Source organism: Pipistrellus kuhlii, unplaced genomic scaffold (genome assembly GCF_014108245.1).
Source record: "Pipistrellus kuhlii isolate mPipKuh1 unplaced genomic scaffold, mPipKuh1.p scaffold_m20_p_2, whole genome shotgun sequence".
NCBI lineage: Eukaryota > Metazoa > Chordata > Mammalia > Chiroptera > Vespertilionidae > Pipistrellus > Pipistrellus kuhlii.
The window spans coordinates 84,069,076-84,093,018 of NW_023425515.1; the positions used below are offsets into that span (position 1 = coordinate 84,069,076).

The window sequence follows — 23,943 nt, forward strand, 5'->3', positions numbered from 1 at the left end:
TAGCCTTCCTGTGGTTCTGGATGATGTCCATTTTGTCTTTTAGTTGTAGTTTTGAAATTGTTTTGCGAGGCAGCAGTTTAGGTGTTTACCTATTCAGCCATCTTGATTTCTCCCTCTCCAGGGTATTTTAAACTATACCTTCTAAATATCTATATGTTAGCCATTTCAGCCTAAACTTTTAGATAGAAGTCATCACATCTCCTTGGTTTTGTGATGTTTTCTACTCCAGTGACCCAGTTTAGTGCAGATTTCATCTATAAATTCCTCCACAAATAATATCTAACCATTATCAGAACATTTTCTAGTTCTAAGAGTCTCATTATTTCACTAGGTAAGTGATTTAAGTTTTTTAATTTAAAAAAATGCCTTAAATGCAAAAGCATAAGTTCTGTACTCTGGGCCTAGTGCCTATTCTGCATGCCAGCTTTGTAAGTCAGAAAGGCATTTGACATGCTCCTCACAGTACCACCCCTAGTCATTCTTCCAGACCAATTACCTCTAGTTTATTTATTAGATTCTTATACTACTACTTTCTAGACCTCTGACCATCAGGTCTCTCTTATCACAATGCACCCCTCATTGTTCACATTCCCCTTACTCACATTGTGTCTTCAGATCGAAAAACACAGGATTGTAGATGTGGTCTGGCAAGTGTGACATGGAGTGCCATGTTATCTCCCTCAGCCTTGATACTGCCCTATTATTAGAGCTACGGTTACATTAGCTTTATTGTTACATTAGCTTTATTGGCAGCCATCACATCTGCTCATATTGTATTTTCATTCGATACAGATCTTTTGTTTTTCTTTATATGTATATATCTCCCTTAGTCTTCATTCAAACAATTTTAATTTAAAATTCCAAACTTAACATGAAATATTATATATATGTGTGTGTGTGTGTGTGTGTGTGTGTGTGTGTGTGTGTTTTGCCTCTAACCCATTCATAAGAAGATAAAAGAGTACTGGCATAAGACAGTTCTCTGTTATTAATCTGTTATGGTTGTATTATGAGCAGCTGATACATCTATTCTTTCAGCTTCTTGCTGTTCTAAGCTTTGGTTTAAGAGTCCTTTTATTTTTTTTTTAATATATTTTATTGATTTTTTACAGAGAGAAAGGGAGAAAGATAGAGAGCTAGAAACGTCGATGAGAGAGAAACATCAACCATCTGCCTCTTGCACACCCCCTACCAGGGATGTGCCCACAATTAATGTACATGCCCTTGACCAGAATCAAACCTGGGATCTTTCAGTCCGCAGACCGACACTCTACAGCTGAGCCAAACCGGTTTTGGCAAGAGTCCTTTTATTATCTTAGCATTTTTCAAATCTCATTTTGCTTTGGCCTTTTATCTTTCCTGACTTTATTCTTATACCTTTTAAACAACATTGTAGGTCAGCATTATAGAATCATTTTAGATACAGAAATTATAGAAAAATTAGTCTGTCTTTGCTGTATTTTCCTACTTTAACAAAGTGTTCTGTTCCCTTGGTATTTCCAACTGCTGAGCCAGTGAATTGAATACAGATTTTCCCTGTAAAGAATCCACAGTGGTAAGATTGGATGTATTAATCAAGTCAAGAAATTCATCACAATTTTAATTCCCTGGAAAGCAGGATTTGGTGCCAGAACAAATTTAAAGTTTTAAAGAAGTCATTTGAACTTCTGTCACTGTGAAATGTAAACCTGCAGTAGTAACCTTTCAGAATTCTTGAGCAGTTCCATTTTTTGAGCCAGTATATCAAATAGTAAGACATCAGCTTTCACTCAAGTCTGTGAAAAATAGGTGATGACTGTTCCCAAGAAACTGTTGTAAGGGGAGCTATTTGAGGGTAATGCCAGGGAAGGTAAAGGAAACTCTTTATGGATGCTTTTATCTATCCTTCAAAACTAAGAGGAAATCCGGTTTGTATTGCTAAAATCTGGAAAGTGATCTTCATGGTGATGACTATAGGTCATAGTATTGTTTCTGCAAAATGAATCTGCAGCCATATGCTAGAAAATAACAGCAGCAAAGATGCTTTGCCTATACACTGCCTCACATTGGTCTGTTTACTTGCTAATCTTTAGTGTTCTTTCATACAGTAGACAGCAATGGGGGTATTGCAGAACTGACATCTAAATAGAATGGGTAAGTAGGCAGGCGATCAGTTTCATGCTAAGGAAGATAATATACTTTTATTCTAATGTGTTATGTTTGCTTATGGCTTCACATCCCTTAGCAGTAAGGAAAGAGACAATGTCCCTTGATACAATCAGAAACATTGTATTTCTTCCCTCATATTTCTTTACTTACAGCATTATCAAACCAGTATTGAATCAAAAGGAAAATTGCTGAGCGCCTAAGGACAAAAACCCCTTTCTAATCTACTCTGAACACTACAAATGATGCTGCCACATTTCGAGGGATGTGGGGTTAGTGTCTGTTAGGGGACCTCTTTTTGAGGTCTTTCTGTTTATTAGCCATGTTCATGAAGTATCTAGTTTATTCCTGGCCACTCTGTGCATTAGGTTGTATAACCTCATGTGACAGATCAGCAAACTGAGGGCTTTAAGTAACGACCAACTTTCCTTCAGCACATGGCTGACCAAGGTGGAGCGGTGTATTGCAAAGCCTATGCTCTTTCTACCGAACCATAGAACCTCAGTTCATGGCTACAGATGTGGTGAGTGGTCGTAGTATTACTGATGAAGATTTATTTCTGTAATGTTCAAAATGATTTAGTTCTGGGGAAATAGGTAGCAAGAGAAAATTATACACAAAAAAAATTCATATAAGCTTCTTTCTTACCAGCTAACTTCCCTCAGTAACCCACCAGCACCCCTCACAAATTATTCCCATCCGCACCCTTGTCACCATCCTACACAGGAAAGAAACATAAAACTCGGGTCAATTTTTGTGTTTACTGTATTCTGGAATAGAATATAAATGTGTTGTGATCTGTGTTCAAACTTAAACTCCTCTGATGCAGCACATCAATTTAGATTGACTGGATATTATTAAAGTATACTTTAAACCCTTACAGTTTACTTAATAGGTGTGTGTCTTTGGTATATACAGATTCATATAATACTGAGAGCTTAAACTCTAAAATCAAATGTTTTTAAATTATTTGTCAGCATGCTGATGAGGTAGGGATGGAAATACTAAGCATCCTATTTTCAAACATATAATTTTGAGATGTTAAGTGGAGTGATCAGAAAGTGCAGCTTGTGAAAAATATATGAATCCAGGCTGAAAATATTTAAGACTCCCTGAACAGATGAGTAAATATTTGGAATTGACCGGAGATCTTTGAAATATTTTCATTAAACTGCTGCACGATGTAATTTTTTAAAATGTAAATTTAGACTCTGACATTTGCAACCTGTACACAGAGTTCTTAATGAGCAAATAAACTCATATGGATGATTCACTGGAGTGTGATCGCCGAGGGCGGAGATGTTGCTATTAGTTGTTTAGTTTATAGAAGCCTTTGAAGCTCAGTTATGTAACGCTGTGCGTATTAGAAATTAGAATCTGCACTTTATGCAGCGAATGAAAACAAAGAACTTAATTTAGGATTAGCTAAATGATACATTCTTTCAAGATTTTATATATGAAGGTTAATTTCTTGATTAAAAAAGTAGAGCATTTCAACTTAATGTTTCTGTTTTCCACGTTATAGATGTTTTGGTAAAAAAAAAAAAAAAGAATTACAGGGTTTTCTGAAAATCCCTACAACAGTGACTTTGAGTAGATGCAAGAATATTTTGTGTGTGTGTGTGTGTGTGTGTGTGTGTGTGTGTGTGTGTACTTTTACTCTATGCTACAATTTAATGAGAACGGTTTTTATGTGACCAGAGACTTAATCCTCATAACAATTTTGTATTTATTTTAGGTTCTTTTGTTTCTTTAGCTTCAAAGTGATGTACACTCATTGCCTAGGTTAGACTTCTTTAGTTTCCAGAGGATAGAAATACTTGTAAACATTATCAAGTGGTCATTCTGATCATTTTCATTGTTAAACACTGTTCAACAATCCCTGTGACTTAATAATAATGCCAGATGCATACTCCACCTTTGCTGTCAGTGAAGTGCCTATAATTAGGGTCATTTTCCTACCCATGAATTTGAGATGAATCACAAAGAAAAACATTTTGCATGATTAAAATGTTTCAACTGCTGTAACACTTTTAGGTTAATTTAATATGCAATTCATAAAACTAGGCACTGAATAATGATCAAGCCCTTACTATACACAAATGGTTTTAGGTTTTCTTGTGGGGGTTTTATTTGTTTTGTTTTGTTTGAAAAGCTGAGTGCTGTTCAGCATTCAACCCTCTGAGATGTTCAACATCATTTCTGTTTTTTGGTTCATAGCTCAGATGTACAGTGATGATCTCCTTTGGTTATAGAAATGCATGTAGTAGTAGCTTAGTCAAGATTCCTGTCCTCTATTGCTTGTTCTTATGTGAGAAAAAGAAATGAAAAATATTTTTATATCTTTGAAAATAGTACATGATTACTTTGTAATTGTATCACTAATGGAGGAAAACATTTGTGCCTAAGATGATCATTTTTAACAATTTGTAAAAAAGGTACTAAGTATTTGGTGAATGGATGAATTAATGGATGAAAGGATAATTATAAGTAGAAGGATGAGCAGACAGGTGGATGGATGATGGGCAGGCCGATATATGGATAGATAGATGCATGGAAGGATAGGTGGATGATACAAGGACCTAATAGTGAAAGAACCCCTCAAGCTGTTTAAAACTAAATAATTAAATCACAAAGAATTATTATATCCTATTGTTTTTTTTTTCCTTAGAGAACATATTTAATTAAATGGTAGAAAAGTAAAATCGATAAAATATTATAAAATACCTTATACTTTTGTGGAATTTTAAATTAATACACTAGAGTCTTTTGTTTGAATACTTGCTGAACAGACTTTCCTAATCAGATCTAATTCTATTACAAACAGTATATGCCTTGTACTCTGTAGGAACTTTACATTCATTAACTCATTTAGCAAATCTTTTCCTTTCCTAGGGAATAGCTTTGCAAGTAGGAAAGAATGAAATCACTGGCCTGAAAAATTTTCATATCTAACCTTTTTTAAAAAAATAGTCCTTTATATAATCAGTTCAAAACAGTTGGTTCTCTTTTATCTTAAAAAAATAAATTTAGTTGTTTCCTTTTATCTGATGCCAGTGTTATTAACTAGAGAATTCTATGTCTAAAAGAAATTTGTAATGATGAATGACAAATTACTCTTTTTCCTCTGGGTCTCAATATAAATTAGCTCCCCCTCCCAATGAATATCTCCTGCCTGCCAGAAAGCTCTTAGATCTTTTATAAGTGAGATGTTTCTATCTCCATCACTTTCTGTTAAACTGTTCTAACTCAAAATCTCACAGCGTCAAACTGAGTAGTCAGTGTTTCATTTGTTTGTGAAAAGGGCACTTGAATACCTCCAGAAGATTTCTTAAAATTAAGCCATAATGTAATTACTGGTTCACTATAATAATTTAAGGGCTTCTAAGAATATGGTTTGGTTTGAATGCTACAACCAAAAGGAGAGTTTGTTTCTCCAGAGGTAAGTAGAAAAAGTAGAGCCATGAATAGTGTGTTTTTGGAAATCGTGGCTTCAGTATAACCATTTGTAAGAATCATCCCTTATTGTCCTAATGTAGTTTCTGCTGGCCTAAAGATAAATGCATAATTCATTCCTGTTATATTTGCAAAATGTATCTGTGTAGTTAACTGTGTTTATTTGTGATAGTTATATGTAGTAGTTATTTGTGGTAGTTATGTGGTATTATTACTAGAGAAAAGCCTGGATGGTCTATCTCCATTGCTAGTGAAAATGGGGTTCTTGGGGTACTGCTGGAATAAGCATTTCCGGAGGCCCCCACTGGAAGATGAGATAGCCAAATTTCTTGGAATTACATCCCTCAATTTCCAGTCCAATTTCCCTAAATCCAGTCTGCAAGATGTGCAGCTGAAATTCAGTAGAGCTAAAAGCAAAGCCAGTATCCAGAGCTTCCGTTCCATGGTGGAATTGGGCCCTGTTTAGCATTAGACCAGCTGCAGTCCATCAGTCCATTGTGTGGTGTACCCGTGGCCAGGGGCCATGTGGGTGAATGTAAGCGAGAGAAGAGAGGGTGCCCCCACAACAAGAGTCCCGAAAATACAAGAGAGCAAGAGTGCAGACCAAGAGAGTGAAGTCTTTTGTTCAGGAGATTAAATATCTCAAATATACCCACACTTGTAGTGGCCACACCTATTCTGGCCAATGACCTGTTTCCAGGTGTGACTGACAGCAAGTACCTTTCTATGTCAACCAGACTTCACTGGGCTTGCATCTGTTATTCCCCTGCCCAGTCCCTTTCCCAGGCCATCTGCTGGGTATAGACCCTGGCTTCCTGGGGAGTGTTAAACAGCTTCCTGGCAATGCTGCACAAATAAATACCTATAATATTTGGCCTTCCCTTTGTTTCTTTTCAGTTAATTGTAAGTAGGTTAAATATTAGCAGTATTATTATCATTTGTTGAATAAGGAAGGTATTCTGTAGATGCTATCAAGAAAAATTATTTAATTTGTAATTTAATTAAGTTGAACCATATTACCTTTTACTGGGAAACAATAAGTATCTTATTGTAGGAATGTTAATTAAAATAGAAAATTTAATTGCTTTGTAAAATTTTAAATATTACTGTGATCCCCCTCCCCCAACCCTGCCATGTACTCTTTATTGTTTAGGAGATAGTCAATTTTTCATTTTTCTACCTTCTCTTCCAACACTATTCCTTTATTTTTCAGCTAAGAAAAACAAAAGAAAAATAGTTTGCACTGGTGGTAGCATTTCTTTTCTGACTCTGAAACATTTTCTTCAGTTTGTTCTCTTACTTTAATATTTTTATCTCCCAAAGACTCATGTCGCTTGTAGGGTCATTACAGGTAGTAGTGGTTCTTATATTGTAAAGATAGAGACATTTGCTCTCATTACTAGGAGAGTGGTTAAGAGCATGAGTTCTAGAATAAGATCGTCTGAGGGTTCAGTTACGTTTGTCCCACTTGTTCATGTTATGAAATGTATCTACTTTGTTTTTTATTTTCTTCATCTGTAAAACACCTACTTGTAGAATTATTATCAGAATTAGATGGGTGATGCCTGTGAAAGGTTTAGCAACAGTATCCAGCTTATATTACAGGCTCAGCAATTGTTAGCTATTGTGGTCATTGTTATCATTCTAAAAATGCACTAGAGAAAAAAAATAAACATAGAAATGCACTAGAAATCTGAAAAAGGAAGGAAAGAACAGGGTGAGATGATTAGGTACTAACTAACTCTGTTGCCTACATTCTCTTATCTTACTTTATTTTCATTTCTTATTGCCCAGTTCACTACCACAAAATGATTTCTGTTCTTCCAGAATACTGAAATTAAAAGTCTGCTGTGCCCTGCTAGACCCATTTCTTACTCTTGTGCTATTGACTCACCTTACTTCCTTACCTCACTTTCTCCATATAGTTCAGAACTATCTTGATTTCCCTTTTCTCTCTACCCATTGTTTGTGTTACTCTTTTTCTCTCATATCCAAATTAAAAAAAAAAAAAAAAAATTTATTCTGTATCCTTTGCTCTCTTCTCTTGAAGAACTCACACATGCTCAAAGCTTCAACTTTCTAGGAAGATGGTCCCTAATCATCCCTCCTACCTTGATCTTTTCCCTAGTAATCAAACATAATTTTGTGATGTTTAATTATTGTTAGGAAACACTGGGGAGCATGCAAAAATAGTTTTTGAGATGCAGATCTCTAGCATGACCTGTGTCAGCCCATGAACATTCTATAGAATCAGTTACACTAAGAGGAATATCTTAGGACATGGTGTCTGAATTAGTGCCAGGAATTAAATATGTGTAACACTTTGCTATGTATGGATGCTTTTATTTACATATACTAATTCTGCCCTCATGTCGTTTTAGCAATGTGGGTCAGGCAAGTATTCTGATCCTCAACCTAACTATGAATATCAGAAAGATTTATAACTTTCACAAGATCATATTCCTAGTGAGTGAATACATGTGATTTAAATCTAGTTCTCCTAAGTTCTAAACAGTTTTTCACTTGGGCACCAGATAATTAATCTTTTTGTTGCCATGTAGAAATGCCATTAAAATAGGTAAAATGCGTAATCACTAATTACTTAAAATTTTATTTGTTGTCTTGTCTTTTCTTTATAAAAGTCATTGGTACCTCAATAAATGTCATTTTTCTGCAGAGTTATACTATCCTGGTTGCTGACACTCAAATACACAGATTAATTTAAATGTAATATTTTTAAACAAACATACTCTAAAAGGATAAAATAACTTTTAAAGGAAAATGATGACTACTCACATTTTCCTAAATTAAAACAGCATATAAACCTAAATATAGTTCAGCTTCATGTGATGAATGGTAAAGTGTCATGAGAGGTTGCTGAAGGATGTTAGAGGATAAAAGGCAAAATGGACTACACATCCCTTAGAACAGAGAAAAGAACACTTTCAAAGAGGTGAGAGATAATTTTGCTAACAGTTCATGTTCTTAGTTGAGCATAGAAGTTATTGTATCCACAATAGACCCACATTACTGGCATAGGTTTTACAGCATGGGAATGCTAATTTGTTCTAGCCACTACAATAGATAGAGCCTTGGGTGGGTTTAGGGAGATGAACTCCCCTGCAGTTTTTATCAGGAGCTTTTAATTATGTAATTTCCTTTTCTTGCTATGTAATTTTTATACCCTATTATAGTTCTGTTCAGCTAGTCTTTGGGTGGTCTTCAAGAGAGGTGGGTCTATAATTTAGTTGTAGTTTTGATGTGTCATGGGAGAAGGTGAGCGCATTGTTTACCTACTCTGCCATCTTAAGGGGAAACAAAATGTGCTAGAATTTTTGCTCATTTTAATTGTGTAAATCATCTTTGTGTTTGACTATCATAGCCAACGTATTTGTTGATTTTGTTTTGAATTGTACAACATGCACTTTGCACAAATAATTTGCAGCTTTATTATTTCCTTCTATTATTGTTTTCTATGTCTTCCTAGTAAGGTAAACCTATGTGATTGTTCTAAAGATGATTGCAAGATACTGTATTAGATTTGTTTTACCCCTGAAAAATAGATTTATTAACAATCGTGTGTGTGTGTGTGTGTGTGTGTGTGTGTGTGTGTGTGTGTGTGGTTAAAGCCCTCCTACTAATGTTTTTTGTGCCTCTAAGAAATGTTTACTTTGAATCTTTTCCCTCATACTCATCAATCTAGGTGTAGCTATGATAGTTATGGGCTATGTGCCCAGAAGTGCTTAGGAATGATTGGGAGTGATGATGCTTGTGTGTGTGTGTGTGTGTGTGTGTGTGTGTGTATGCTTGTATGCACACACACACACACATATACATATCTGCAAAATTTGCTTTACACTTGTTTACAGGATACAAACTCAGGCCCTTCTCATTTGGCTTTCTCAAGCACAAAGTGAGCCCTATAGTGTTAGGATTTTCTAATATTTGATCTTAAAAGTTAAAAGAAACAGAGCAATATACATTAACTTTCTTATATTCTTGGTCACTATGATTTCAAATTAAGAATAAGGATGTTTTTACTCTTAAGGATAAAAAAGTAAGATTTCAGAATTTAAGTATTTTCATGTTTATGTACTTTGTAGTCTTTATCTAGCAGATGGTGGTAAAGATAGTAGAAAATATATCCACGTGCATATATGTATGTATGATTTTATGTGTCATTTTGATATCAAGTGCTTAAGTTCAACCTTCTGTTTAGAGAAAGCTAACCAGCCAAATGGAAATGCAAAGTGTTATATATATGATTTTAGCAAACACACCAATTACAAATTATATAAAATGACTACCTCGAGTGCTCAAACCAGAGTTATTCACCTGAGAATTTATTGCTCCAAATTGACATACATTTGTTTAATGACTGAGACTTCTCCTAATAGAAGGAAAAATATTTTTAGATATCCAGGTAAAATTTTATAGATAATGAAGTGAAATTGTGTTAGAATTTATATTGTACAGATCTAAAAATTTAACCTCATCAAAAGAGGGAAGAAAATCAAAGTTGTATTTTTATGGCCAAAGCAGTATTAACTTATTAAATTTAGCAAAAGCATGCATAGGTCATAACCCAAGGAGGATATTATGATAGGAAAACAATAAAAAGAAGTTCCACTCAACAAATATGTCAAATACTAATCTAGGTCCTGGGTAGAGAGAAAAGAGAGGAGGAGGGCACGGGGAAAGACAGAAACCCTTTATAGAGATTGCATTTTAATATTGGAAGATAGAAAACTATAATAATTAAATTTATAGTATGTTAAAAGTTGATAATATTGCCGAAACTGATTTGGCTCAGTGGTAGAGCATTGGTCTGCGGACTGAAAGGTCCCGGGTTCAATTCCGGTCAAGGGCATGTACATTGGTTGTGGGCACATCCCCAGTAGGGAGTGTGCAAGAGACAGCTGGTCGATGTTTCTCTCTCATCGATGTTTCTAGCTCACTATCACTCTCCCTTCCTCTCTGTAAAAAATCAATAAAATATATTATAAATAAATAAATAAATAAATAAATAAATAAATAAATAAATAAAAGTTGATAATATTATGGTGAAAAATCAGGACAAGGATCAGAGGGTGTGGAAGGTGTTTGCTTCTCAGTTAGTGTATTCATACTACTTTCTTAATCTTTTCAAAAGCTTGAGCAGCAATAGCTTAAATTTAAAAAGGTGTCCAGCCTCAAAGAGTATAAGCTCAAATATTAAACATTTTGTATAACAAGTAAACTGTTCAGATTCTAGGAAGAAGGGAATGTAAATAAAGCTCATCTAGGAAGAAGAGGCCAAGTTGGGTGTAAAAAGTAAGCTAGAGAATAAATAAATTCATGTTTACATTTTTTTATCACTTAAGTCATCAGTTTAAATGGTCTAGTAGGGTATATAATGATTCTATATAATACAGGTAATATGCAAATTAACCCTCATGCCCTCACAAAATGGCTGCCTATGACCAGGCTGACAGGGGGGTTTGTGAGGGATGACCAAACAACAGGCTGTGTGGGGTGACCAGGCTGGCTGGAGGTCCACAAAGGGATGACCAGACTGGCGGGGTTGGGGGTGGGGGGAGAGGTGGAGCAGTTGGGGATAACCAGGCCAGCAGGTTGGGGCACTTGGGGGAGATTAGGCTGGTGGGGGGGGATGATGAGGGGCAACTAGGCCAGCAGGGAAGGCAGTTAGGGGTGACCAGGCCAGCAGCAGGAGGCGGTTTAGGGGCAATCAGGCCACAAGCAGAGGCAGTGAGGGATGATCAAGCTGGCAGGAGAGGGGCAATTAGGGGCAACCAGGCAGGCAGGCAGGTGAGTGATTAGGAACAAGTGGTCCAGTGTGAGAGGGATGTCCAACTGCCTATTTAGGCCCAATCTTCGGGATCGTGCCTAAAACAGCAATCGGACATCCCCCAAGGAGTCCTGGATTGGAGAGGGTGCAGGAGATTCTCCCCTCCCCGCCCCCAGCCCCCATGCATGAATTTCTTGCATCAGGCCTCTAGTAAAAATATAAACAACATCTAATAATCAGGGCATTTTTAATGCTAAATATTGTGTTAAGCACTTGATGTACATTGCTTCAGTTAGTCCTCCCAGACTTCTGATACAGTACCTCAGTTTTACCAACAAGAAACAGCCTGTAGGAAGTTCACTAGCGTGTTTGGAGACAAGTTAGAATTGGCAGAACTGGGATTAAATGTAATTGTTGGACCTCAAAACCCATTAATGCTACCACTGTATTTTATTATTTTAGGGTTTCTTCTGTCTGTCTGTCTGTCTGTCTGTCTGTATGAAATGGCTGAGATGGTGCTTACTTACTGCTTATCATTATTATTTTCAGGGGCTTTGAAGTTTCCAATTATTTTGTCCATTTATATGTATTGCATTGGACTCCACTGAAGGCTGTATTAGAGTAGGTTTGAGGAAAGGTGTTTCTTTATAGCTTAAGTCAAAGGTATTTTTAGTTCAAAAGCATAGTGTTTGTAAATACAAAAAAATTTAAATCTGTGTGTTTGAAACTCCTTTTGATAACAAAGTTTGTTATTAAAGGGTGAATAAAAATCTGTTTTTTTTTTCTTTTGCAATTCTAAGTAATTGCTAGGGCTTCATCAAATAATTGAATTCACATGTTCTTTGGGTGATTTTTAATGACACAGAACAACTATTTTCAAGGCAGGTGAGGCTAGAAATATGGTCATGTTTTTTTTTTTATTATTCTTTCTTGAGTTAGTGAGAAACAATGACATTTTAAAATTCAAGTTATATAATCTTATAGGACAAAGAAAGGGTCCTAATTATGTTAGTCTAAGTATTCTGTAAAGTACTTAGAATATATTTTCTATTTGCATAAAAAATATGTAGCACTAAAAATTTAGTATTATCATTACATTTGCTATTTACTGATGTGTGTTATTATACATGCCTAAGAATAAACTAATAATTTGCATGAAAATGCCTTTCAGAAAAGCATGAAAATACATTAATTAATATGCTAGATAATGATATTTTATCCCTTCATTCTTTGAGTTTGTTTTATGCTTTTGTGTGTTGTATATTTTCTAGTAATGTACAGCCAAGGAAGTAAACTTGCAGGAATTGAAGTTAATTTTTTTCATGTCAAATCAGAAACCTATTTTAGATGAAATTGTCACATCCTAGCTTATACTAGATGTGTAATTCTGTTTTACATTTAAGTAAAATGTGTGGCTGTCATTTAAATGTTTAATGAAGATAGTCTTCACAAACATGTACGTATCTGTAGCCCATGCATGAAGCTATTGATTTTACCATGGACACCAAATTTTAATATGAACTAAGAGTAAACAAGAATATTGTCCCCTATTAGAGGTTTTGTTTGGCATTCATTTTATTTTAAAATATCATTTTATTACATTTAATAGTAAATTATGCATTGATTTTCACATTACTGTCTGTTTTTATTTTATTTTTAAATTATTATAGTATTGGAATATTTTTTAAACAAAAACCAAGGGAAGAAAATAAGCTAAATGGATATTTTCCCTTGAAAATGAGTAATAAATGACACATTGCCATAAAATAGTTAAATTGTTTTTGAAAAAATAATTAAAATATCAGAACTTATTTTCAGAGATGTATATTTATTATCATATATTCTAAGCCACAGAAAGATGGAAGTACCTAAAACACACACACACACACACACACACACACACACACACACAGTCTTCCCTACACACCACACACAACCTCACACTACCAGAGATATACATTTATAAAATATACAACAACACATCATAATTCTTTGGTACTCCTGTATTTGGAAACAGACTAGAGAGAACTAAATGCTATAATTTATGGTCCTTTCTGTGGTTCAGGACAATCAACTAGGCATAATTTAGCTATATCAAATAAAGTGACAAATCTATTTGAAATGCTATACAGCCATAGCCAAAGTTGTTGTGGATTACTGCTGGCAATAAATAAAATTCAGTTTATGAAATTTAAAAAGGGAAGGTTACATTAGAACATGTGGCAAGTCCTGTACTGGGTAATTATATTTAGATAATCACAAACATAAAATTCTTCTTGCTTTTCAGTACCAGCTCACTCTACCAGATAGTTTTTTATAGTTCCTCAGGATTTCGTATTTAATGTTTTCTGCCTTTGATATAGATTCTCCTGTAGTTTACTCAGCTCCCAGAAATTACTGCAATCATAATAATATGGGTGGGATATGAAAGCTTCAGATCTGAAAACAACATGCCAATTTCATGTCCATAACCTTTTGACCTTCTTCACCCATTCAACACAACCCCACTCTTACCTCTGTCAATCACCAATTTGTTTTCTGTATCCATGACCTTGGTTTTTTGTTTGTTTCTAAATATTTAAATAGTATTAAATGATACCCCAATCATCTACTTAAAAATTTTTTTTCCATCATTTTCCCTCTACTATATTTTCCCAAATTGAGCAAGGTAAATATTTTGGTTCAATATTTTGTATTTACCAAATTTTTATTCATCAATTCTCAGATGTACATTTTTTATCACATTTTTCATATATATTTTTTTAATTGATTTCAGAGAGGAGGGGAGAGGAAGAAAGAGAAACATCAATGATGAGAGAGAATCATTGATTGGCTACCTCCTGTATGCCCCACACTGGGGATTGAACTGAAACCCAGGTATATGCCCTCACCTGTAATTAAACTGTGCCCTCTGGGTTCATAGGTCAACAGTCAACCATTGAGTCACACCAGCTGGGATTAATATGTCTTTAATTGGGATTTATCTTACAACTACAGGCTTGATGCACAAAATTCATGAAGAATAGGCCTTCCTTCTGGCTTCCCTTTGGCACCCAGGACCGGGCTTCCCTCCAGCACCTGGGACCCAGGTTACCCTCTGGCCACCAGCAGCACCTGGCACCCAGGCTTCTCTCACAGCCCCAGCTTCATCCGGAAGGTTGTCTGGAAGGATGTCCAGTGTATTTGGCGTATTACACATTTATTATTATAGATGATTGCCATGATAACTTTTTTCTTTTTATTGCATACACACACACACACACACACTTCATCCTAAAATGACGTCTTACATCTCAAGATACTTGGGAACTTACCACATTTGCCATCTTCATGGTAATCTTAGACACTGGAGAACCCCTTTCATTGTCACTCAGTTTGAGGCCTCAGGGATTACCTATAATAAATTTTCTTAGCTTCATCAGCAGGAGTGAAGTGCAGAATGATATAAATGATAGTACTTCTTATATCAAAATCCTTGTACTTTGAACAGACACTTTATCAAGTGCCTGAACAAACACAGTAGCTTTTGAAGTGTTTGAAGAGCCATTGAGTTGAAGAATCTTCATGCCTTCCCTGGTCTTTACTCTTATTAGTACAAGTCTTCAAAGCATGCCTCTTACTGGTTTCAGATTTAAGGACATAGATTATAAAATAATGCTTAAAACTTCTTACCTACTTTAACCTATTGATAGATATATCAAATACTTAGGAAGCTCTTGAATCTGAAATAAGAAATGATAATATTTTAAACTAGAGGTCCAGTGCACAAATTCATGTCCAGCAGGGTCTCTTAGATCCAGCCAAAACCGACTCTCTGACATCCCCCAAGGGGTCCCAGATTGCAAGAGGGTGCAGGCCAGGCTGAGAGATTCCACTGGTGGACAATCAGGATTTGGGAGGGATGCGGGAGATTGGCCAGCCAGGAAGGGACCGGGGGAGGGTTCCATGGCATTTCCTGCCTATCTCACTCAGTCCCAATTGGCCAGACTCCAGCAGCAAGCTAACCTACCATTTGGAGCATCTGCCCCTTCGTGGTCAGTGCACATCATAGCAAGCTCTTGAGCAGCCTGAGCATATCATTAGCATATTAAGCTTTGATTGGTTGAGTGGACGACTGGACACTTAGCATATTAGGTTTCTACTAATGCTATATATGGATATATTTTATCTTCTTTAAAAATTTGCCTTTATTCTATCTTTTAATTATTCTTTTCCTATTGTATTTTCTCAAGTTGAGCAAGATAAACTTTTGGTTTAATATATTATATAGTATTTTATATTCATGGATAAAATGAACAAAAGAACCTAATGAATAAGAAATGGATCCAGAGCCAATGCAGTAACTTCATAGACATTCAGACTCTAAATGGAATGTGGTGAATTCAGTCTTTTTAATACAAATCTTTTAAATTTTTTTAGATTAATCATGTATCAATAGATGACAATTTATCTGCTTTTCTTATTTTTATTCTCTGCCTATTCATTATGGCCTCGTTATTCTTATATCTCAACTCTAGCATTAAACAAGAAACTTCATATGAAAACATTTTGTCTGGTTCTCAGCATAAAACAAGTGCCTTCTTGTAAGAATAGGATAATTAGACCTACATTTGAATTATATCTGAGTTCCATCTCGGCCACTGAACTGATTGTGGGTCTTTGGGCACATAGATTCCCTTCTTCCACTTTTGTTTCTCCAACTTGAGCATCAGTTTCCTTACCATCTGAGTTCTTGCTCGGGACACTCTACATCCTGAACTTGTGTGACTTTTTCCTTCACCAAGTTAGGGAAGTTTTCTGAATAATTTCTTCAAACATGTTCTCTCTCCCTTGCTTGCTTGCTTCTCCTTCTGGCACACCTATTATGAAAATATTGTTACATTTCATGTCCCACTGCTCCCTTAAGTTGGCTTCCTGTTTTATTTATTGTTTTTCTTTTTTATTATCTGATTTAGTGATTTTTTCTACCCTGTCCTCTAATTCACTGATCAGAGCCTCTGCTGTCCCATATCAATGCATTCCTTGCACTGTGTTCTTTACTAGTGCTATGTCATTCTTCATGATTACTATATCTTTTCTCATGTTGTTGAGCATCTTTGTCATCATTATACTAAATTTACTAAACTCTATGTCTGATGAACTTATTATCTCCATTTCATTTAGCTCTTCTGGAGAATTCTCTTAATTCTTTCTTTTTTTTGTTTTTTTTGTTTTTGTTTTTGTTTCCACTTTTTGGCTGCCTGTTTGGGTTTGTGTCCTTGTAGATATGCTATGTCTCCCAATCCCTTTCACAGGACAATATCAAACAGTTTGAGACTGACCCTGAGTACCCTGTTTGAAGCTGTAAGCAATCTATAGCTTCTGGCTCCCTCTGCTGGGGCTGGGTATCTTTGGAAAGTACCAAGGTGTGCACCAGGATTAGCTTCTCCTAGCTCAGTAGTAAATCAGACAAAGACTCAAGGCCTTCAGAGACCTGCCGCCATCTACAGTCCCAGTTCCACTCTGACTTAAAAGCCTCAGGCTATCGACCAGGGGATAGTGAGGTACTGAATGAGAGAATAGGGGGAAAATATCCAGTTCCTCAAATAATCTATTTTAAAATTTTTTTTTTAAGCCATGTTCTGGAAAGATGAGGTTTTCCTGATACCTAAGTGATATATGGTAGTAATTTATAATGATTAAGCTCTTTCGTAATCATTACTTTGAAAGTCCAGTAAGTCATTGGACTTTCTGGAGTTAAGGGTTGTATTTTCTGAAGGAAGTTATTGTGTTCCCTAGTTAATATACACAGAGGGCTGGGTAATTCCAAAAATGGCCACAGCAAAGTTTTTTCTTCAAATTATAGATCAGAGAAATAGGTCTAAGCTGATGTTTTGAAACGTTAATTATGGGTTTTGAAAGCTTTTCCTTTATGGCTACAAATTACATATATTGAGTAGATTCTAACCATTTTTAGTATGATCACCCCTTTCAATGTCAAAAAGAAATGGATCCTTACATAATAGTTATTCTGAAAGAACAAGTTCTCTTTGATTGAGAGATTATATAGGCAAAAACAGTATAAATTCTGTCTTTTTAATGAATCTATATTTTATTAATAAAATATGCATTATTTGAAATATAGTATCAAATGTATATAATATCATAATTTAGTCCTCAGACAATACTTAATGCTCCTATAGATTCCCACTTTCTTGTAATAACATAATTCCTCATTTGGTGAGGCCCTTATAATAACCCAACTAACAGTAATGATCATCCCCTGGTTGGGATCCAATGCTTTTAATATATTTTATTGATATTTTTTTAGAGAGGAAGGGAGATGGATAGAGTGTTAGAAACATTGATGAGAGAGAAACATCAATCAGCTGCCTCCTGCACACCTCCCACTGGGGATGTGCCTGCAACCAAGGTACATGCCCCTGATCAGAATCGAACCTGGGACCCTTCAGTCTGCAGGCCAATGCTCTATCCACTGAGCCAAACCAGTTAGGGCGGAATCCACTGCTTTTAATGTTACACTTGCTTTCTTCTGACATTGCTACCAATAATCTATGTTGTTAACCAGCCATGGCTATGTTTTTGCTTTTTGAATATTTGTATAAGTATTTCATTAACTAGGATGAAGAATGAAAGCTAAACTTGTTTTAGTAGTTCCTTTCATTCCACAGTGCTTCATTTACTTACTGTGTCTCCAATTACTTATTTTCACTATTCATGTTTTACCACTAAATAAATTGGTGTGTTCAATTTATTTCTAGCTATGTTTAGTGACATTAGAATGTGCCTGTGCCCAATAGTCATCTTTTGAATCTCAATCAATCTGTGTGTGTGTGTGTATTTCTTCTTTAAATACACTAATGTGTTGATTATCCATTTGAATTTGAATCAGAGCAGGGTGACCTGGATTGAGTGAAATGGAGCCACTAGTCCCAGCAAATTTCCTATAAACAAGTCCATCTGAATCTCCTGCCTAAACAGGATTCCCTATACATGACGGTGATGGTAATTGTTTGTTACCTACGTGTACTCTTAAAGTGAGAATTTTGCTATAATAAAAATATCCAAACATTTCTGAAATTACAGATTTATATACCAGAACAAAAAACATACAAAATACTTAAACCTATTTATATCCCTCCTTAGACTAAAGAAATTTAAGATTTCTCAGCATGGGTGGACCTGGAGATTACTAGTATTATGCTAAGTGAAATAAGCCAGCCAGAGAAAGACAGGAACTGGTATATGATTTCACTTATATGTGGAATATAATGAACAAAATAAACCAACAAATAAAATAAAAAGCAGACTCATAGATACAAAGAACAGTTTGACAGCTGTCTGAGGGAAGGGGTGTGTGAAAAAGGTGAAGAGATTAAGCAAAACAAACAAACAAACAAAAATAAACTCATAGATACAGATAACAGTATGGCAATTACCAGAGGTAAGTGGGGGTGGGAGAAAGTAGGAAAAAGTGGGGATAAATGGTGATGGAAGGAGACTTGACTTTGAGTAGTGAACGCATAATACAATATACTGATGATGCATTATAGAATTATACATCTGAAACAATTTTATTAACCAATGTCACCCCAATAAATTCAATTTAAAATATAAATTTAAGATTTCTAAGTACCTATTACATTTTCTTGTGGAGTTTTGTGTCAAAGTTTCAAGTCTAGATGTTCTGAGTATAATAAATTTGAACATAACCATAGTTTGTTTTGTGGAAAGAGGGTAATTCTAACATGCCTAATAACTCAATAAAGAACCACATGTTAAATTGTAGCAAGATCATGTGATTGCAACATGAATCCTCTTGTGGCATGATGGATAGTGTCTTGACATTATTTTGTGTATTACTAGCAATGTGCTGACTGTGACCACTGGGAAGAGTAAGCTCTCTTGGTTGTACTCTTCAGACCACACATGGACACTTGGTTCACTTCAGTGTTCCTCCCCTTAACTGGGAACTGGAAAGCTGTAATGAATTCAGAGATGGGAAGAACTAAAAAACCTTATCAAATGAGGGCTGACCAAAGGTTCTGATATTATATTTAATATGTTTATATATATATATAAAACATATAGAGATAACATAACTATTATTAAATATTTGAATGGTTACTGTATTTTGAACTTATGGATTTTCTGGGTAGAAATAATCACAAGCAGTAAAATTGCTGTTCTCGGTTGAGAATTTTTAACAAATGGAATGGATTGCATTAAGAGAGATATAGATTCTCATGAATAGTATATTCAGGCCCAGGCTAGATGAGCAGGAGATGCACTGTGGTAAGAGATTAACAAGGATCCCATCAGGATGTGGACTAGGTACCTATGAAGCCCTTTTCAAACTTGAGAATCTCCGAAATCTAATAGGAATGAATATTTAGCACAAATTATGATTTCACAGTATTCAGTATACACACTTTTAAATTGCTGTCTGAGAACATACTTTACCGTGTCTCATTCGACTCCTGAAACCGGTCTGATTCCTTAAGAACCATACATTCAAAATTGTGCTCGATTCAGATGAGGCAGAATATGGAGGACACCAGAGATTGGACCACGGTACCGATTTCTTTTCTGAGGCGTTCCAACATAATGGGCTTCCCCATTCTCTCTTGGTAAGTAAGGTTTTTAAGATATTTTCATTGCATTCAACTTTAATCCTTTATTTTTAAAGTGATGTTTATGTCCAAAGAGATAAGTTTTTAACAAGCAACATGCAACGTGAGTGGGAAAGGATAACTATGGTTAAAAACCAAATGCAATGTGTGGTCCTCAACTGAATTGGGTTTTGGAAAACATGAGAAGGGACATTTGGTGGGAAAGCTTGAATTTGATAGCATTGAGTTATTTCTCAAAAAATAAGAGGAAGACATTTTAAAATGTTTTCTATTATGAACGTTTCTATTTTTAATGTCACAGTTTACTTTCTGTCCTTGCTTCCTCTATAATATTAACCAGATTTCTACGTTATTAACTATCTAATGAGGTTTAATTTAAAACAGCTTAAAATAATCAAGAAAAAAAAATTTTTCTTTCATGCAGTCAGTCAGGGACTGAATTCATTCTATTTATAAAATTATCTGGTTTCTTCATATTATGGAAGAAAGCATTAAATTATATAACTAATTTTCACTTTGTGTATTAACATAAATAAAAGAATATTGCTTCAAACTACTAGATTTAAGTTCTTTCTAAAAATGTATAATTTAGAGACTTTCCAGATCTGAAAGAATTCTACTTTATTGCCAAAAATAATAAGCTCAACTGCACATGCACCTGCTCTCTATATATTTTTTTCCTGATGAGTCATATTCCTGCTTCTTTCTCGCACCATCATCTTCCCTCCCCCCCCCCCTTGCATTTCTTTGACTTAGATCTGCATTATTTTCACCATAGGAGGTCTTGGATTAATATTTGTTTTATTTTCTCGAGGCCAGGATATATCTAAAATGTATAGAGCTTTATTAAAGCTGTTAAATTCTTTCATTTTTCAAAGTTTAAGTCAAGCAGGAGAAATCTATTTGGAACCCCAGCTTCCTCATTTTTCTACTATATTCCCTCCTCTTTTTAATATATGTTTTTATTTATTTCAAAAGGGAAGCAAGAGGAGAGAGAGAGAGAGAGAGAGAGAGAGAGAGACAGACAGACAGACAGAGAGAGAAAGAGAGGGACATCGATAATGTGATAGAATCATCAATTGGCTGCCTCCTGCACACTCCCTCCTGGGGACTGAGCCTGCAACTTGGGCATGTGACCTGACTGGGAATCCAACTGTGATCTGCTGGTTTATAGGTCAATGCTCAACCACTGAGCCAGAAAGGCTGGACTAATTGTGCCAGCATTTCACTTTGTAAAGCACCACATTATATACAAAATTGATGTTCCAAAGACAATGGCATGAAATAAATGAAAAGGACAAGATGAAATCATTGAGTAAAAGCTTTGAAGAAAGTGCAGAGGCCATAGGAGATGTGGCGTTGCCCTAAGTATATGTGTATGCATATGGGTGATGGTGGTGATACTGATATGTCTTTTGATATAAATATAGGTGCCTATGCATTTTTCAGAGGGAGGGCTGTAGTTTGTTAGAACATTCAATTTTGCTATGTAAACCAAGAGTGACAAACATAGTTTCTGAAATGAGTAAGAAAACTATCGTTAAGCTCTGAAATAAACCAAGAGTTAGCGACCCCTGAGGGGTTGGGGAAGGTAATTCATCTTGTAAAGAGAAGTCACACAGGCAGCACTGTTTGTGAGAAAGCTGAACTTGAACCAATTAAACTAGACAGAAAGGAGAAAGATTCAGACAGCAAAATTTTATGTAATAAAATTCTTAACTGAAAACACCTAAGAATGTCACCGCAGAGAATCTAGGATCAAGCCCCCATCTGCCATTTACTGGCTTTGAAGCTTGAATATTTTAACTTTTTTGTGCCTCAGTTTTCCTCATTAATATAATGAGGATTAGTAAGAGTGTTCTCCCTACAGCAAAAGGTTCTTAGTAGGCATAAATTCATTAGCACTGCCAAGCTTTTTGGAAACTTCAAAATGCTATTGCACATGTATTTTTTAAAAATATATTTTATTGATTTTTTACAAAGGAAGGGAGAGAGATAGAATTAGAAACATCAATTAGAGAGAATCATCTATCAGCTGCCTCTTGCACACCCCCTACTGGGGATGTGCCCGCAACCAAGATACATGCCCTTGACAGGAATCGAACCTGGGACCTTTCAGTCCACAGGCTGATGCTCCATCCACTGAGCCAAACTGGTTTCGGCTTGCACATGTATTTTAAAGTTATTATTGTCATGGCTACTCAGTCATTTTTAGGTATTTTAAGTATGTCAAGATAACTAGGTGCCTTGAAGATATGCAATTAAAAAGACCTCAGCTTTGTGGAAATTATAAGATTATAATGTACATCCTTTGGCGGTGGGCACAGACCATCTTGGCATCTTTTCCTTTTTGTAAAAGCAGAGCTATTCTGCCATAATTAAAACAAGCCAACTAACCAGTGGCAGGAACAGCCAGGAGATTCCTTTTCAAGCACTAATTGCATTAATCTTGCAAGTTAAGAAATGTGCAGTTCTAAATTGGCAAGTGGAATGGAGAATATACATGTCTCAATAACAGGTGGAGAGATACAGTATGGCAAGCACCTGAGAAACAGAACAGAGAGAACTTAGCCACTGCAGGTAATAGAATTGTGATCCATCCACCAGGTCTGAATATGAGCTGTGTCTTCCCCACAGAAACAGTACCTTGTTTCCAGAGATGGCAGGTGCTTCAGGAATTACTTATTTAAATATCTTGAGGCTCCAGAGGAAGTGATCAGTAGTTTTAATGTAAGGATACAAGTCCACGAATAGACCAGAAAATCCAATAAAATAGGTTTCTTCTCGCCAGACTTTTCCTTCAAAAAGCCAGAGGGAAAAATGGCATTAAAAAACCAAACCTCTTATAATGGAACTGATTCGTGTGCACTGGGATCCAATCAAGTTTCTTGACCATGACCAGAGTGCTATAGGTCTCATTTCATCACAGATCACTTCTGCCTCCCACGTGCCTAGAATAACAGGGGAGAGACAAAAGTGGAACATCCCTCCATAAAAGTTCAGTCCATCATAACTAGTACACAGTATTGCCTAAAGCTTAATTTATAAGCTCAATAATCCAAGGGATCTGCTGAATAAGTATCAAATCTGTTTTCAAAGATAGTAACAAAAGGCAGGAAGGAATCTTAAAGTCTCCAGACCCGCTGCAGCAGCACAGTGCCAGCCAGCGCCCTCTGCGCATGCTCCCTCAGAGGACACAGCAGAGGAGAGCAGGTGTGCTGCTGAAAGGCATTTGCTAAGTCAGAGAATCTCACAACGGCCAAGAGGCAATAGGGCAGAACTGCTTAACTGGCCATTATGGGGAAGTCCATTTTAGCATAATAATTTCTTTATATTTTGGTTCCTGATACAGGGGCTGATACATCAGTGCACTAGAGCCAGGGGGCTGGGGTGGGAGGTAGAGAGGAGGAATCTTACTTTCTCTTCTTTGCTGCATAAATTAAAATTTCATGACACAAATGGAAGAACAGAGATTATTGAACCTAAAATGAAATGAATGAGATTCCTTTACAGTAACGCAAACACATCAATGGTGAAAAGTGAATAAAGCAATAGTTTTAGCATCACTTTTCCAGATGGGCTCCTTATCATTAAGAAGCGTGTCTTTGTACAGTAGTCCTCCCTTAATCACAGGCATGCATTCCAAGACTTCAGTGGATGCCTGAAGCCACAAATAGTACCAAACACTCTATGCTATGTTTTATTCTACACATACATATCTATGATAAAGTAAGAGAGTAACAATAATGATCCTACATAATAAAAGCCTAGGCGGCATCGCACGATGTCATCTTAAGATCGCCACCACAATGGTGTCACAAGATGGCCGCCACAAGATGGCCGGCAGGGGAGGGCACTTGTGGGCAATCAGGCCAGCAGGGGAGGACAGTTAGGGGCAAACAGGCAGGCAGGGGAAGCAGT

At 35.9% G+C, this 23,943-nt stretch overlaps 1 protein-coding gene across 2 annotated transcripts in view; it reads left to right on the forward strand.

Annotated features, from left to right (window-relative positions):
* Nucleotides 1–23,943, forward strand: part of GBE1 (1,4-alpha-glucan branching enzyme 1) — a 285,247-nt gene that overhangs the window by 254,513 nt on the left and 6,791 nt on the right. For both annotated transcript variants that reach the window (XM_045584062.1, XM_036444398.2), the window contains one exon: nt 19,902–20,019. In XM_045584062.1, coding sequence (XP_045440018.1) covers nt 19,902–20,019 — 118 coding nt within the window. The remainder of the gene's footprint in view (nt 1–19,901; nt 20,020–23,943) is intronic.